General features: G+C 37.5%; 1 protein-coding gene across 1 annotated transcript in view; it reads right to left on the bottom strand.

The window, feature by feature from the left end:
• Positions 1-459: 459 nt before the first annotated feature.
• TACR3 (tachykinin receptor 3) overlaps positions 460-17,122 on the bottom strand; it is a 68,737-nt gene continuing 52,074 nt past the window's right edge. The window contains exons 4-5 of the mRNA XM_040237745.1: positions 2,733-2,929; positions 460-1,121 (exon numbers count right to left, since the gene is read on the bottom strand). Of these exons, the coding sequence (XP_040093679.1) occupies positions 809-1,121; positions 2,733-2,929 (510 nt within the window). The 3' untranslated portion in view covers positions 460-808. The remainder of the gene's footprint in view (positions 1,122-2,732; positions 2,930-17,122) is intronic.

The following is a 17,122-nucleotide window of genomic DNA, read 5'->3' as shown; positions in this document are numbered from 1 at the left end:
TTAAACCTACAAATATTTGTGAAAAATAAAATAAGGAGGATCATAAGGATTTGCTTTGTCATTTTAAAGTTCTATCTTTGACTATTTCTTAGTTTGGCTCTTTAAAATATGTAATAGTCAAAAACTAACTGATTATGTTTTTCTTTTGAAGCCACTTTCCCAGAAAAATAAAGAGAATAATGTGTGCAGCTACCTAGTAATTTGATCAGGTTTCTTTTTCAATTATATTTCATGGTGAATATCTTTAAATCTCAAAAAAAATTTATCCTACAGAGTTAATTCTCTTTAGCAAAAATTTTCATTTAATTTTACTCTTAGAGGTTAATTTCCCACCATTTTAGTCGTAAAATAAGTCATATAACTTTTTTTCTTTAATAGCTATAGATGCAAAAGTTTCATTTTATGTAGATTTTATTTTTATTCACTCACATCATTATATTTTTATGGTTCTTTAATCTTTTGGGGAAATCATATGTCACTTTAGTGTCACAAATATATACTGCAATTTTTCAATGAGAAAAATGAAACTCTTTACAAATACTTTTCAGAAATATTTTTTCTGTTACATACAATCATTACATTTTTCAAAGAATAAATTTAAAGCCCATTTTGTTTTTGAGGGGGCAAATACCTTAATAATGTCTTTGTTAAACTCAAATGCTACCTTTCTCAGTTGAAACACAGTTGCCTAAAAATTCCCTTCTTTTTTACAGAGACTATAGAGGACAGGGCTGACAATCAAGAGAGTGTGGATACTATGGTGACACCATGATGGCCTCACTCTACTCTTTCCGCTCAGGAAATGGATTTAAGAATATTCATCCACAGAAGTATAGGGTGAGCTTATGAAACTTGAAGTGGTGGAGCCAGATTTGGAATTCTGGCGGGAGCAACCATTGAAGCTTGGGTCTCTTGGAGGCACTCTCTTCTTCCGACTGGATCTGGTGTTTTCTGCATCACTAGGGTCAAACACCATCGTCATGGACTCCATCCTGGTCACAGTGTACACGCTGCTTTGCCGAGTCGGGTGAAACCTGGTAGTCTTGAGCTCCAGCTCATCATAGCTAGAAACTTCAATGAAAGGACACCAGCGGAATGCTCTCTTGAAGCCTGCTCGAAATCTGAGGAGAAGCAGGCCACAAGAAGAAAAAGTCATATTTTCAAGTGGAAATTTCCTTCAACTTCTACAGAAAATTCTGCTTAATGCAATCAAGCCAAGCCATTTTTTGAATTTAATTTTCTAGTCTAACTTTTAGAATTTATGCCACAGTATTGGTACTAGTTTTCTAAGTCTTTTTTGTTTGAATTGAATCTTAATTTCCCATTGATCAAAAGCAAGTTGTCAAAGAGTAAAAGTGCAGTATCAATAATCAATGTGCCAAAGAAGCAGTGTAGGTTTCTTCAATAATTTTATACATTTGCATAAGTGATTTAAGCTTTCTGGGTACGGCCCTGAAAAATGACGTTTGAAATAGATTCTTATGGTAATAATTACACATTTATAAATTAGTCTCATTTAATATTAAAATTAATGGCTCAGCTGGATGTTTTTATCTAATTGCATATGAAAGTGCAAAATCCTTGGCTTTTTAAGCCATTAAATGAAGTTGATTAAAAACATATGCTCTGCTTTTGGGGTTATTTGAATTGATATATGGCTTGTGCAATTAGTGAAAAAAAGTAAGAAATAATATTTTTAAGAAACTTAAGGAATGGTGTGGTAGAGGTCTAACTGAAAATAGAGCTGAGAATTTAGGTTGAGTAGCTACTTACACGAAGTCCCATTTTTACTTGTCCACCATATTGGTTTATTAAGGAAATTATTCACCTTATGAAATTTAACACTACCCCCTCCATGTGCTGACCTTACAAGTAAGGTGTTTTTAATCTGGAAACCAAAAGTTTACCTTTTTTTCCCAGTCTTAAATTTAATTGTGAATATTTCTCCTTTTCTTTCCAACTTCACTTTAAAACTAGCTTCCCCTCTTCCAGAGGTTGCACCCTGTCTTACTCACTGACTTCATCATACTGGAAGGAGGTTTGGGATTCTTCTCCATAGTGTTGCTTCTGTTACTCTTATGACGCCTTCTATTTTGAAGTCTATATACAAAACACCCTTCTTAATAGAGTCCACTCACATATGCCATCATCTCTCCATCTGTGCATTTTTACAAAGTGTCTTCATTTCTTTGAGGGCTTGAGCACACCTTCACCTCACTTCCTTTAATAATAGGACATTTCTTTTTCTTCGACAAGTAATTCTGAAGGATTTGGAGAGAATTTGGCCTATATAGAAATCAGCTGTTTAGAACCCCCAAGAGCATTGTTTTGAGGGGGACATTGTTATGGTGAGATAGTTCATTAAATAGGGAGGAGTTGGGTTTCCCTGGTGTCTCAGCTGGTAAATAATCTGCCAGCAATGCAGGAGCCCTGGGTTCGATCCCTGGGTTGGAAAGATCCCCTGGAGAAGGGAATGGCTACCCACTCCAGTATTCTGGCCTGGAGAATTCCATGGACTGTGTAGTCCATGGGGTCGCAAAGAGTCAGATATGACTGAGTGACTTCCACTTTCACTTTTTCACTAGAAAAATACCTAGCTCTGTGCTCCTCTCAGTGAATTTTTCAAGTTTCCATTCCTTTTGAAATTTAACTGTATACCAAGAAGCTTAAACAATATTATATGTTTTCAGTGAAGCCAGAAGTGACAAGGAACTTGCATTTGGTAGTTTTACCTCTTATTCAGACAGCAGTAGATGATGGGGTTGTACATGGTTGAGCTCATTGCCAGCCAAAAGCTAGCCAGATAGACCTGCTGAATATATTTCCACCTGTTTAGTTGTTGATAGATTGCAGTGAGGATGAAATAAATATGATAAGGCAGCCAGCAGATGGCAAATGTCACCACAACAATAATCATCATTTTTACAACCTGGAAAGAAAGAAAGAGGTCATTTTTGGTAAATATGGAAGTCATTATATTAGTTCTAATAGCTTACTGCAAATCATATTTTGCTACGATACAGTTAAATATATGGCTTGCCTAAGAAATAGTCAATAAGTCAAAAAATGGCAAGGCAATATCGGGATAGTTACCTACGTTTCAAGAAAGCATTCTTCTGTCACCTGGTGAATGGGTGGCACTCACTCAAATATAAATATATTTTAATTGGCTTGAAGAAAATAAGTGTTTATAAAAACAACAAAGAGCCTGGGAGCAGAAAGGAGAAAGAGCTAGGATTTGGCTGTGCTAGCCCACACTATAAAAGAGTGAAGACATTCTATCTAGAGAAACTGACTGTTGAGTGACAGTGGGGGTATATCAGACTGTAGGGGTTGAGCAAGTTCCTCCGTATTTATTATTGCCTGAGTATAGCTCATGACTGTTCAGATTTCTTTACTTTAATGCCATGCTCACTGGGAAACCTTCAGAATGTTAATTTGGTTTCTTTTGTAATCAGATATTGGGAAAGGTTTCTCTCGATAGTGATAAAGGATATTCACATTAGTCTGAGAAAATATCACTAACTTTAAATTTGTAAGTAGGCAGTTGGCTTATACATCTGGTCTATATATCAACTTCTGTGATTTTGGCAAGCATGGATTATTTCCTCTCTTTCCACACTTTTGAACTACAATGTTTGAAAGTCCTGTCAAAGTAGAATGCAATCTCTCCTCCACTAGTCTTTAAATGCCTAAAAAACATAGAGAATTCTTAATTATCTTAATATCCACAGTATCTAGCACAGTGTCTAGTGTATTGCTAGAGAGAGATAATTAGATATAAGATGAATGAATAAGGAATGAGTGTACAATTTGTAACAGGAAGTTGAGTGGGAGGATGTTTTGTATGTCTCTAAATAGGATAAAATAGGATAAAATTTTCTAGGCTCAAAGTAATCAGCACAGTGATTACTATGATGACAGTGATCAATACAGTGATTAAAGTGCACAGAGAACCAAGTAGTTTGGCTTGGCTTTCTAAGTGAAAGGGAAAAATTAGTAACAACATTCTAGAATAACCTCATTTAATAGTCCTCATTTACTCAACCATTCTGTTGAGTAAATTTGTTCATACTTTTTTTGGGAATTTGGAAAAAGTTTAAAATAATGCATATAAACAAAATAATTTTGAGGTTTACCCATAGTCATATTAAAACACAAATCAGAGAAAGTCCTGATGTAAATGACCTATGTAGCATCTTGAAACTATGAAAATACATTATTTAAGTACTGGGTTCATCATTTGATTGCAAATGGAGATTCAGATGAAAGTTGACAAGGTTAAAAATCATGAGAGACATGATTCTAGAAATAGACAAAGCATGAAATGGATCAGTGTGGAAGGCAAAGCTTTCCCAAGGGTCTAATCATGGTAACATCTAGGTATCTAGTAATAGGTGATAAACATTGGCCATCAGAGCTGAAAATCCAGATCAGTTCAGTTCAGTTCAGCCACTCAGTCATGTCCGACTCTTTGCAACCCCATGAACCACAGCATGCCAGGCCTCCCTGTCCATCACCAACTCCTGGAGTCCACCCAAACCCATGTCCATCGATTTGGTGATGCCATTCAGCCATCTCATCCTCCCTTCGTTCCCTTCTCCTCCTGCCCTCAATCTTTCCCAACATCAGGGTCTTTTCAAATGAGTCAGCTCTTTGCATCAGGTGGCCAAAGTATTGGAGTTTCAGCTTCAACATCAGTCCTTCCAATGATCACCCAGAACTGATCTTTAGGATGGACTGGTGGGATCTCCTTGAAGTCCAAGGGACTCTCAAGAGTCTTCTCCAACACAACAGTTCAAAAACATCCATTCTTTGGCATGCAGCTTTCTTTATAGTCTAACTCTCACATCCATACATGATCGTTGGCAAAGTAAAGTCTCTGCTTTTTAATATACCATCTAGGTTGGCCATAACTTTCCTTCCAAGGAGTAAGCATCTTTTAATTTCATGGCTGCAATCACCATCTGCAGTGATTTTGGAGACCAGAAAAATAAAGTCAGCCACTGTTTCCACTGTTTCCCGATCTATTTGCCATGAAGTGATGGGACCAGATGCCATGATCTTCGTTTTCTGAATGTTGAGCTTTAAGCCAACTTTTTCACTCTCCTCTTTCACTTTCATCAAGAGGCTTTTTAGTTCCTCTTCACTTTCTGCCATAAGTGAGGTGTCATCTGCATATCTGAGGTGATTGATATTTCTCCCGGCAATCTTGATTCCAGCTTGTGTTTCTTCCAGCCCAGCGCTTCTTATGATGTACTCTGCATAGAAGTTAAATAAGCAGGGTGACAATACACAGCCTTGACATACTCCTTTTCCTATTTGGAACCAGTCTGTTGTTCCATGTCCAGTTTTAACTGTTGCTTCCTGACCTGCAGACAGATTTCTCAAGAGGCAGGTTAGGTGGTCTGGTATTCCCATCTCTTTCAGAATTTTCCAGAGTTGATTGTGATCCACACAGTCTAAGGCTTTGGCATAGTCAATAATGCAGAAATAGATGTTTTTCTGGAACTCTCTTGCTTTTTCCATGATCCAGTGGATGTTGGCAATTTGATCTCTGGTTCCTCTGCCTTTTCTAAAATCAGCTTAAACATCTGGAAGTTCATGGTTCATGTATTGCTGAAGCCTGGTTTGGAGAATTTTGAGCATTACTTTACCAGCGTGTGAGATGAGTGCAATTGTGTGGTAGTTTGAGCATTGTTTGGCACTGGAATGAAAACTGACTTTTTCCAGTCCTGTGGCCACTGCTGAGTTTTCCAAATTTGCTGGCATATTGAGTGCAGCACTTTCACAGCATTGTCATTCAGGATTTGAAATAGCTCAACTGGAATTCCATCACCTCCACTAGCTTTGTTCGTAGTGATGTTTTCTAAGGCCCACTTGACTTCACATTCCAAGATGTCAGGCTCTAGGTGAGTGATCACACAATTGTGATTATCTGGGTCATGAAGATCTTTTTTGTACAGTTCTTCTGTGTATTCTTGCCACTTCTTCCTAATATCTTCTGCTTCTGTTAGGTCCATACCATTTCTGTCCTTTATCAAGTCCATTTTTGCATGAAATATTCCCTTGGTTTCTCTAATTTTCTTGAAGAGATCTCTGGTCTTTCCCATACTATTGCTTTCCTCTATTTCTTTGCATTGATTGCTGAGGAAGGCTTTCTTATCTCTCCCTGCTATTCTTTGGAACTCTGCATTCAAATGGGTATATCTTTCCTTTTCTCCTTTGCTTTTTGCTTCCCTTCTATCACACTGATTTGTAAGGCCTCCTCAGACAGCCATTTTGCTTTTCCAGATCAGTAGCTCACAAAATGTCACCATTAGCTACACCATGTAAAATGTTTTGATTTTTTCCCCATGTTTTTTCAATTGCATTTTTTTCTGAATAACTGTGTTCAGAATTCTGCATTTTATCTCTCTCATTTTATTTATATATTTGTAGAATACAAGTAAGGGGCATATTTAAATATAATTTACATTTATACAATGCTTCACACATCTAACAACTTACTAATTGGTTTTCAATTGAATTTTAGGAAGCTAAGGCAAAGACCAAAAGACTTGACCACTGTGATTCATGAAATCTAAGTTAGATTTTTTAAAACCCAGACTCTTAAGTCTGTTTTTTCTGCTTACAATTAATAACACTTACTGAATGTCTATTGGGTCTAAAAACACATAATAGAGAAAGATAATAGGTAGAGAATGAATTCCTTATCCTGAAAAAGATTATGATATAATGAAAAATATTGAAATATAAATTAAAGTACATAGAAATCTGAATGTAAACGTGTAAATAAAGTAAAAAATAATATTTATGAGAATTTGAAAGTGAAAGTCACTCAGTCCTGTCGGATTCTTTGTGACCCCATGGACTATACAGTCCATGGAATTCTTCAGGCCAGAATACTGGAGTGGGTAGCCTTTCTCTTCTCCAGGGGATATTCAATTCAGGGATTGAACCCAGGTCTCCCATATTGCAGGTGGATTTTTTATCAGCTGAGCCACAAGGGAAGCCCAAGAATACTGGTGTGGGTAGCCTATCCTTTCTCCAGTGGATCTTCTCGACTCAGGAATTGAACTGGGGTCTCCTGCATTGCAGGCAGATTCTTTACCAACTGAGCTGTCAGGAAAGCCCATTTACTCATTTATTATAAGCAGGAATGACTCAATGCATGTTACCTGTAAATCAGGGAAGATTAGGCTGAATGACATGGGTTTGGTTGATTTTTTTTCATTCTTGATTATGTGAACATCATACTGTTCTTCCAACATGGTACACAGAAGTTCCTGTCCAAGATTATTCTCCCTAGCTCCTCCCTCTCCCTAGCTTCCCCCCAGCCCCTCCCCCTCTCCCTAGCTTCCCCCCAGCCCCTCCCCCTCTCCTTAGCTCCTCCCCTCCCTCTTGCCCCAGTTATTCTCACTAACAACCTCTTCTCCCACAAACTTTTGCACAATTATCACTTTTTCTATGACCAGCCTATTCAAAATTGCAATCTGTCCTTCCAGCACTCCCTAAACCCCTTAGCCTGTTCTTTATTTTCAGTTTATGTGTCCTGTGTATTCTTTACTTTGTGTCTCCTTATGCTAGAATACTAAAAAAGAAAGCAAGAATTTTCTGCTTGTCTTATTTACTTACATATTTCAGTCATGTAGACTAGATTTCACATAAAAGTGGTGTTCAGAGTTTTGAAAAAATAAGTTAATTAAACTGAATAAAAGAAAGAAACTAAAAGACATGTGGTTGATTAGGTGATGCTCATGATTTTACTCCATCATGAATTACTAGTATCATTTGTCCTCCAACTTTAGATGAGCATATGTAATATACAATGAGTTATTTCCTTTTCCAGGCAAACAAATTCAAGTAATGTGTATGAGTGCACAAGTAATATTATCAATATATTATTTTGGATGCAGGAATGCATTGCATTTCATTCTGAATAAATGTTAAGAGCAAGAAAAAATATTTATGACAGTGTGAACATGGTTCAAGCTACTATGTTAAATACAGTATCAGCAAATATACATAAAATTGCTTTTATACAGACTAACCGCAAACTCCCTTTGCATGAAATTATTTTCCAACAATAGCTGAAGAGCTGCAAAGGCTATCAGAATCTTTTAACATAATTGCCAACCATCAATGTAGAAGAAGTCCAAAAGGAAGGAAAATTAAAGTGCATGTGTAGAAACAGGATCAGATAACTTATAATTCACAAACACGTGGCTTTAAGGATTCTGTTGCAAGAATTTAGAAGCTTATTTGAAGATTTTTAGGAAAAATCTAAAAGAATCTAAGAGAATGGATCTTTTACAGTCAAACAACTGCTATATTTTATTTATTGCTATATAATGTTTTAATCATTACTGTGGGTCTCTGCTCATAACATTTTGTGAAATGATTTCAGATATCAAACTCTCAGGCCCCCAGGTTTGATGTAAATGCAAAAGTAGTCTCTCGGGTGGACAGAATTACTTTGCTTTATGAAATACTGAAATCATGAAATTGTAATCATCTTTCTCATAAAAAGGCGAGGGAAAGAGCGCTTTGACACAAACCTTGAGCAATGATAGATGTGTAACTGCTCAGTTCCCCCATGTCTCATGGCTGGATAATGGCACTAGCTCAGATAGCCTCTAAATGCTATTCGGGAAAGTTGGTAGATTCGATATGTTTTAGGCAAGATAAGAGACTGGGATGAAGATTATTCAAATCTCTCACTATGTCTTAACAAATTTTATTGTGACTTGATACAAAGATGGATTGGTGTTGGGTATTTCTTGAAGCTGAAATACATATCCAGCTTCTGAGGCAATGGGATTTATTTTCCATGGCGACATGGACTCTTATGGCCACCCTGTCCTTGGTTTAGGCACATACTAGCAGAAGAAAGGAGGTGGGACAAGTGAGGTAGCTCTTGTAACAACACTGCCCCTCTTTAATAGTTTAGAATCCACTTGACTCACATAGGCAGGATTCGATGCATATCAAAAATTAGTGAGAATAAGCTTTGGGCACCTTTTATTCATATATCTAAGGGAAAAATATTCTTTGATTTTCATATCTTGTGCAGGTTAGACTGGAATGCCTGCAGCTGTTCTTATCGATCATATTAAATTAATGCAAGATAGATGATTTTGAGGTTTTTAGTTGTAAAAGAAAAATGGATCAGGCTGCTGCTGCTGCTGCTGTTGCTAAGTCGCTTCAGTCATGTCCGACTCTGTACGACCCCATAGACAGCAGCCTACCAGGCTCCCCCATCCCTGGAATTCTCCAGGCAAGAACACTGGAGTCCATAGCCATTTCCTTCTCCAATGCATGAAAGTGAAAAGTGAAAGTGAAGTCGCTCAGTCGTGTCCAACTCTTAGCGACCCCATGGACTGCAGCCCACCAGGCTCCCCGGTTCCTGGGATTCTCCAGGCAAGAACACTGGAGTGGGTTGCCATTTCCCACTGGGAAATTAAATGAAATATTGCCAACCTTAAAAAAAATCTGGGAATTATACTCTTCAAGGCAGAATTTATTCTTTGTAAATGTCTGGATTGGAAATGGTCAACTTGTAGTGAGAAGAAACATCCTGTTTTGATTAAAATCTCAGAGCATGCTTTAAAGAACCATCCCATGGACCTACTACTTCTCTGTAACTTTTGTCTACACAAATGTTCTTAAATGACAAATATTTCTCTTTAGGTCAAAATTACATGCTTGCTTATTCTAGCTTCATATTAGCAAATTATAATATTCTCAAGAATAATATATGGAAAAAATTAATGACAAACATCAAAATATAAAGTAGTGCATCTTGGATTATTTAGGTGGGCTTTTTTGTTGCTTCAGTTTCAAAGAATGCATTTTAAAATGTCAATCCCAAGTGAGAAAATAAAACTAAGCAGTAACACTTGTGAAAAAAGTTGAGGGTAGTCCAGAAGATGAGTTGAATTTTCTCAATAATTTCAGAATTAAATGAGAATATTGTGTTAGTGTCATCCAAGAAATTTGACACTGTTGCCAAATCCAGCTAATGTGACTATCCAGTTAACATTAGCTTAGAGCAATGATTGTATGGAATTATGTTAAGGCCAAACAAAAAAATCATATATGTATATGCATGGAAATGTGTAAAATGCTTCTGTGTGTGTGTGTATGTGTGTGTGTATGTGTGTGTGTGTGTGTATGTGTAGTATTGTGTTTAGATTCCACTTCTTTACATTTCATTGGTTGTTTCATTTTAATGTAATTTTAGTTTTCCGATGGAAACAGCCTTTTAAAGTATTATTAATTTCAGGTTTATGATGTTCTGAAGCCAAAACAAAAGGGATGTCACATAAAGGAAGGCAAGAAGACATTAGAAAAGAAAGTACATTAAGGCAAGAGGAATAAAGACTGATGTTATGGGATCCTGGCTAGAGATAGAACTTATAGAGGCTTACTATGGACTGAATTATGTCCCCACCCCCACATTTTTAAAGTTTACTTATCCTTTAATTTATCAAATTTTTTCTAGATTTATTGAGATATAATTAGCTCATAACATTTTGCAAGTTAAAGTGTACAGAGTGATGATTTGATACATGTACATATTGTAAGATGATTATTAACACCTTCATCACCTCACGCAGTTACTTGTGTGTATGTGTGTATGTGTGCTTGTTGAGAACATTTAATATCTACTCTGGTGTAACATCTATGAGGCATCCCCAGTGGCTTGTGAACTGGCTTCCTGATGGGATCCATGATGGGTTAGTAGGATCTGAATGCCTTTGACATGTTCAGTTTGGAGCCCTGCCTACTGCTCTCCCAGCTCTCTCCATCCCCTAGTTGTGCAGAGCTCCACAGTCCTCTGGATAGAGGGAGACAGAAGTGGGCTCTTTGGCAGGGCTCCGCACATCTGAGGAAGCTGAGAACTCATCCATCACATCTTCTTACCACCACCACCCCATCCTTCAGGGAGCAATCACAGCTGAGAAGACCCTTTTGGTACCGAGTTGCATCACCATGGGAACAACGTGATGTGTACAAAGTCAGTTTGTTCCTCTTACTCTTTCCAGGGCATCCAATCTCAGATTTTTTTTTTTTTCAGATTTTGTACTGCAACTTCTCTATTGGAATCCCAGACTTCCACAAAGGTTCTCTGTTCCATGGGTGACCATCTAAGTCAGTTTTTTCAAGGGACTCCTGGTTCACAGCTAAGGGCCACTCCAGGGTTCATGGAGTGAACAGGGTTTGAGGTCTATATGTTTATTATTTGACTCCCAGTGGGCAAGACTCTTCCCAGGTATGGTGCTGGTGACAGAACCAAAGCCAGACGGGAATGTGGCCAAGTCCTCTGAGGTGTGGAGTTGTTTCTGGGTCTATAGCTGGGACCATGGTAGGTAAGCCATCCTCCAGGGTGCAGGTCTATCTTTTCAAAGTGATTCTCCTCTTTCTCGTACTGCACGGTGGTTTTAGTCTCCTACCTGGATCCCCCAGCTACCAGAAAGGCACTATTGTTTATGGATAGATTTCCAATTGTTGTTGTTGAAGGGGTATGATGAGAGACATCTTATTTGGCCATCTTGCGGATGTCACTCCCCCAAATTCATATGTTGAAGTCCTAACCTCAGTACCTCAGTGTGTGACAGTATGTGGAGACAGGTCTTCTTCAAAGAGATAATTAAGTTAAAATAAGGTCATTAGGGTGGGACCTAAACCAATATAACTGGTGTTCTACAAGGAAAAGACAATTAGAATACAGACACACAGAAGGAAGACCACGTGAAGACAGAGGGTTGCAGCCATCTGCAAACATGGCTGAAAAACCACTCTTGATGACACTTGAACTTATACTTCTAGCCCCCTGAATTGTGAGAAAATATTTCTGTTGTTTAAATAGCAGTCTATGTTATTTTGTTATGGCAACCTGAGCAGATTAATACGATGTTTGAAATGCTGAGGACAGTTTAATATGTATAGCTTCATTCCAGCAAAGTAGGAGGCAAAATACTATACATTTTCCTAGTGAAAATAGAGATTTCCAGAGAGATTCTGATTGCCTGAGAATTGCTTTCAGGGAAGTAAAGGACAGATCAGGATCAACTGATTTCCATCAGTTGAGCCTCTCTTAGGTTATATATGGCCTTCCTTACAAGCGCTGTTTTCCATGATAATTCCTTTGCAACAGAAATGACAAGCACACAGAAAGCTTACTTGCTGGGCAAGGTGATAGGTTTTTCGTGGCTGTTATACAAATCAAAAATCCAATTGAATCTGTCACTTGAGCTTAGATTGAAGAGTGGTTCCTTTGTTTAAGGCAAAAGGCTTCTTTATTATACACTTAGATATTCTCTTCTGAAGGAGCAGATCTGGCTTGTTAGTATTTAGAGGAAAATAATTAAAATAGAAAATAGCCTTAAAAAATTCTATGGTTTATAGAACAATAGAAGTAAATCTATTTGCCAATATTTCATTTATTCAATTAAACAAGACCAATTTCAGCAGGGATTAACAAAAAACAAATTGTCACTTATTATGAATATTGGAGCCAAGTCATGTTTTTGAGGCTTCTTTTATGGTAGAATAGGGGAGGATGCTGAAATATGGTTTAAAATGTGGTTTACTTTAAAGGCATACATCTAGCAAATAACACAAAAATGTAATGAAATTAAAAGTGTGTGTGTGCTCAGTCGTGTCCAACTCTTTGAGGCCCCATGAACTGCAGACCATGATGCTTCTCTGTCCATAGAATTTCCCAAGAATACTGCAGTGGGTTGCCATTTTCTGCTCCAGTTAAGGTTTAGGATCTTTTGACATACAGAAGGGGAGAGACTCAAGAAAATTTCTGCCTCAATTACCCTTCTACAGAAGAGGGTTTAAGAGAGGAAAGAACTGAAATCAAATGCCAGGTCACCTCATCTTTCTGTGTTCTAGAAGTTGCAAAGAGAGATCTGTTTTCTTGAGAATGGGCCTGGCCAGAAAAAGGACTAGGCTGATATCATTTGCAAAATAACAGATTTCATGTCTTGTTATGTGTTGACATAGCTTGTCCTTTAAAATATATCATTAATATGTTATTATTAATATATTGTGGTCCAAAATGTTGAACCAGCCAGTGTCTTTTGCTGTTGACTTTTTATCTTGAAGGTGTACATACTTTGTTTTTTTTTGAAATGGCATAAATCTGGAATATTTGAGATTACTCTTTTCTGTATTTCTGTAGAAAATAAGATCAGTCACTGAAGATTAATTTTTTCTCTACAGTATATGACACACTAAAAAACATGATTTGTAAATGATGCTGTTCTTATTTGTAGTTACCTTGACATAAATCTTCATGATTTGTACATGCTTACCCTTGGAAAGTCCCAATCCAGTTTCTTTCCCTGTAAAAATTTCTACCGAAGCTTTGGGAGAGTAGTACCTCAAGCTTACTCTTGGAGTAGCTTCCCTCATATTTCTTCATGCAGGTAGGGTTAGATACTACCTAATTAGACCTAGTGGGCTTCCCAGGTGGCACTAGTGGTAAAGAACCCATCTGCCAGTGCAGGAGGTGTAAGAGAGGCAGGTTCGATCCCCGGGTCAGGAAGATCCCTTGAGGAGGACATGGCAGCCCACTCCAATATTCTTATCTGGAGAATCCCATGGACAGAGGAGCCTGGTGGGCTAAAGTCCATAGGGATGCAAAGAGCTGGACACAACTGAAGCGACTTAGCACACATACACACAGTTAATCCCAGCATATTATATAACACAGACGCATATTATATAACACAGATGCATATTATAGTCAAGGCTGTTTCTGTTTCCTTCTCTCTGGATATGGGCATGTGCATTATTAATCTTTGTGTCTCCAAAACTTAACATAGTTCTTGACGTTCAATAAATACCTTTTGATTGAGGATATCTTAACTTTACAGTCCATGTTATGAAAATTTTGATTGCAAGAAATATCATTTATCTTTTTCTTCCTAGTGCTTTGCCCTATCATGCACATAATAAGAATTCAAAAATAGTATTTAAGTAAACTGTTTCAAATGTTTTAAACCTAATTAAAATCATTATTATTGCCCTTGGTCTTTATATTTAGCAGGACATTTGGAAAGAACAGTTAAATGAACCATGTAAAGGTATAACCTTAAGAAAGAAGTTCAGTTATCTTTATTTACTTAATAAATTATATCCTTAAATTACAATTGTTCTATAATAATGCCACTTTTCTAGAGAAACCAAAGCCCTATGCTCTATAGTGCTAAATTAAAAATAAAATATATTTTCTGTTTTCACAACACTTACATTATACTAAGTTCAGTTCAGTCGCTCAGTCGTGTCTGTCTCTTTGCGATCCCATGAATCGTAGCATGCCAGGCCTCCCTGTCCATCACCAACTCCCAGAGTCCACCCAAACTCATGTCCATCGAGTTGGTGATGCCAGCCATCTCATCCTCTGTTGTCCCCTTCTCCTCCTGTCCCCAATCCCTCCCAGCATCAGGGTCTTTTCCAATGAGTCAACTCTTCGCATGAGGTGGCCGAAGTATTGGAGTTTCAGCTTCAGCATCAGTCCTTCCAAAGAACACCCAGGACTGATCTCCTTTAGGATGGACTGGTTGGATCTCCTTGCAGTCCAAGGAACTCTCAAGAGTCTTCTCCAACACCACACTTCAAAAGCATCAATTTTTTTTTCAGCACTCAGCTTTCTTCACAGTCCAACTCTCACACCCATACATGACCATTGGAAAAACCATAGCCTTGACCAAATGGACCTTTGTTGGCAAAGTAATGTCTCTGCTTTTGAATATGCTATCTAGATTGGTCGTAACTTTCCTTCCAAGGAGCAAGCATCTTTTAATTTCATGGCTGCAATCACCATCTGAAGTAATTTTGGAGCCCCCTCAAAATAAAGTATAGATGTATTTGCCATGAAGTGATGAGACCAGATGCCATGATCTTCGGTTTCTGAACGTTGAGCTTTAAGCCAACTTTTTCACTCTCCTCTTTCACTTTCATCAAGAAGCTTTTTATTTCCTCTTCACTTTTGGGATTGGAATGAAAACTGACCTTTTCCAGTCCTGTGGCCATAAGAGAGATATTTGTCTGCATTGCTCATTGCATTCTATTTCAATGGTGGCCAGAGAAACTATTTCCATACACAAACTTACTTTTATAACATGTGTGATTGTGTTAGTGAAGATTTATTTATACCCTAGGGTAAATATAAGTAAAAAATACATATTCTAGAAGCTTGTACTTTCTTCTCTTAATAGAAGCAATGGTAAAAAAGAAAGAACTTGCTTTTTAATTTTTTAATTTTTGCAATGTTGTGTTGGTTTCTGATTGCAAATCAAAACTACAGTGAGGTATCAGCTCACAGCAGTCAGAATGGCCATCATCAAAAAATCTACAAACAATAGATGCTGGAGAGGATCTGGAGAAAAGAGAACCCTGCGGCACACTTGGCAGGAATGTAAACTGCTACAGCCATTACAGAGAAGATTATGGAAATTCCTCAAAAAACTAGAACTTGTTTTTTATTGAAAGGAGTAACTCAGAAAATAACAATATGTAGGTACATTTATTTTTATAAGACTATTTAAGAAAGAAGATGATAGATAGATAAATAAATGATAAATAAAACTTCAAAAAGTAAAAGTAAGGGACAAACACTTGCTTCCTGAAGCAGAAGGGAAACTAAAACTTGTTGAGGCCCTTTTATGTGCAATGTACTCTGCTTGTACTGTATGCATTATATGCTCATTTTAATTAATGCTATTGGTATATATTAGCAGTGCCTAGCTAGCCATGTTTTAATTGTGAAATGTATAGTAGGCACAAATTTATTTTCTAATAGAGAGTATTGTCAAGGAGTTGCAGAGGTTGATTCTGGAGGTAAAGGTAAATAGAACATTTTTCTGCACATGAAATTCTATTCAAGTGAGTGACTCCACATTGCTAAGCTAGACCTCTCTTCTAACCTGTTATTTTTTGCCTTGTGATGCTCAGATACTTTGCAAATCTGCTTGTGTTTTGATGTATTTCTTCACTTTTCCATGGTAACATCTTTCAACAACTGGAATTTTAAATTTAAAAATGATACATGTAATTTCCTTATTTTCATGCCATAATTAAGAGATCTTATCTTTTCTGTTTTAGTCCATAAAGTAAACTTAATCTAGGTACTCTGTCTGGTTCTTTGTCTTGTTTCTAGCAGGTAGATTTCTCAAGTGCCGGGGTCCAGCCCCGGTGGATCCAGGGAATTCAAAGCGGGGACGGCGTTGGCATGGAAAACTTATTTGTTTAGAGATATAAGATTAGATTAGGAAGAAAATAATACAGTAGGAAATTTAGGTGGAGGGAAGAGGCTGAATAACTTGGATTATGTGGAAGACCAATAAAGTTCCAGACAAGGAACTTGCACCATCTACGTTAGGCCACCGGCATCTGTTTGAATATCAGAGAGTGCCCCGCCTTGGGCTCTCTCGCTTACGGATCTTAGAAGCCGGGACAAATAAGTAGACATGATGAGCCTCCCTGCTCCAGACGGGAATTCAGCCGGAAAAAGAAAAGAACGACATGGGGAAGCCCAGCATCGGTGCAAGACTCCAAAAACTATTTTTCAAAATCAGCTTATATACCCCAAGTTGTACATAAAGAAAAAGAGTTATGCAGGAGCAGCAGTCCTGACCCTCATTGAGACAAGGCTTTCTTTTTTGTATACCCTCCTGTATACAAAAGGTCTCAGGTGGTTTACATTATCTTCTGGCCAAGAGGCTTTTTAACATTTTTATGGCTCTCTTCCTGGATAATTGTCCAGAAAACTCCTTTTCCCTAGAAGTGTTTCCTCTTTACTCTGCATCAACCTCAAAGTAGAAAAAAGTTACATTCCTATAGAACAAAGGTGCAGTGGGTTATAACAAAGAAAGTACTTAACTCAAAGATCTAGTGTTGCTAATACCAGGTCTACTACCTGTTTTTCTATATACCAACTATACCTAAAAATAAAAGATATGAGAATTTGGCAGCAAGTATTGGCTCAACAAATGAAACCTTTAATTGGTCCTATTCTAATGATTTTGAGTCCTCGGAAGCCTCGACGTTCCTAGGATGTGTTAAGCTTCCTGTGCCCCCCACAGTCGGGAGGCCTCAAACA

Source organism: Oryx dammah, unplaced genomic scaffold (genome assembly GCF_014754425.2).
Source record: "Oryx dammah isolate SB20612 unplaced genomic scaffold, SCBI_Odam_1.1 HiC_scaffold_3, whole genome shotgun sequence".
Classification (NCBI taxonomy): domain Eukaryota; kingdom Metazoa; phylum Chordata; class Mammalia; order Artiodactyla; family Bovidae; genus Oryx; species Oryx dammah.
The sequence above is the reverse complement of the archived record's forward strand: the minus strand, read 5'-3'. Positions and strand labels throughout refer to the sequence as shown.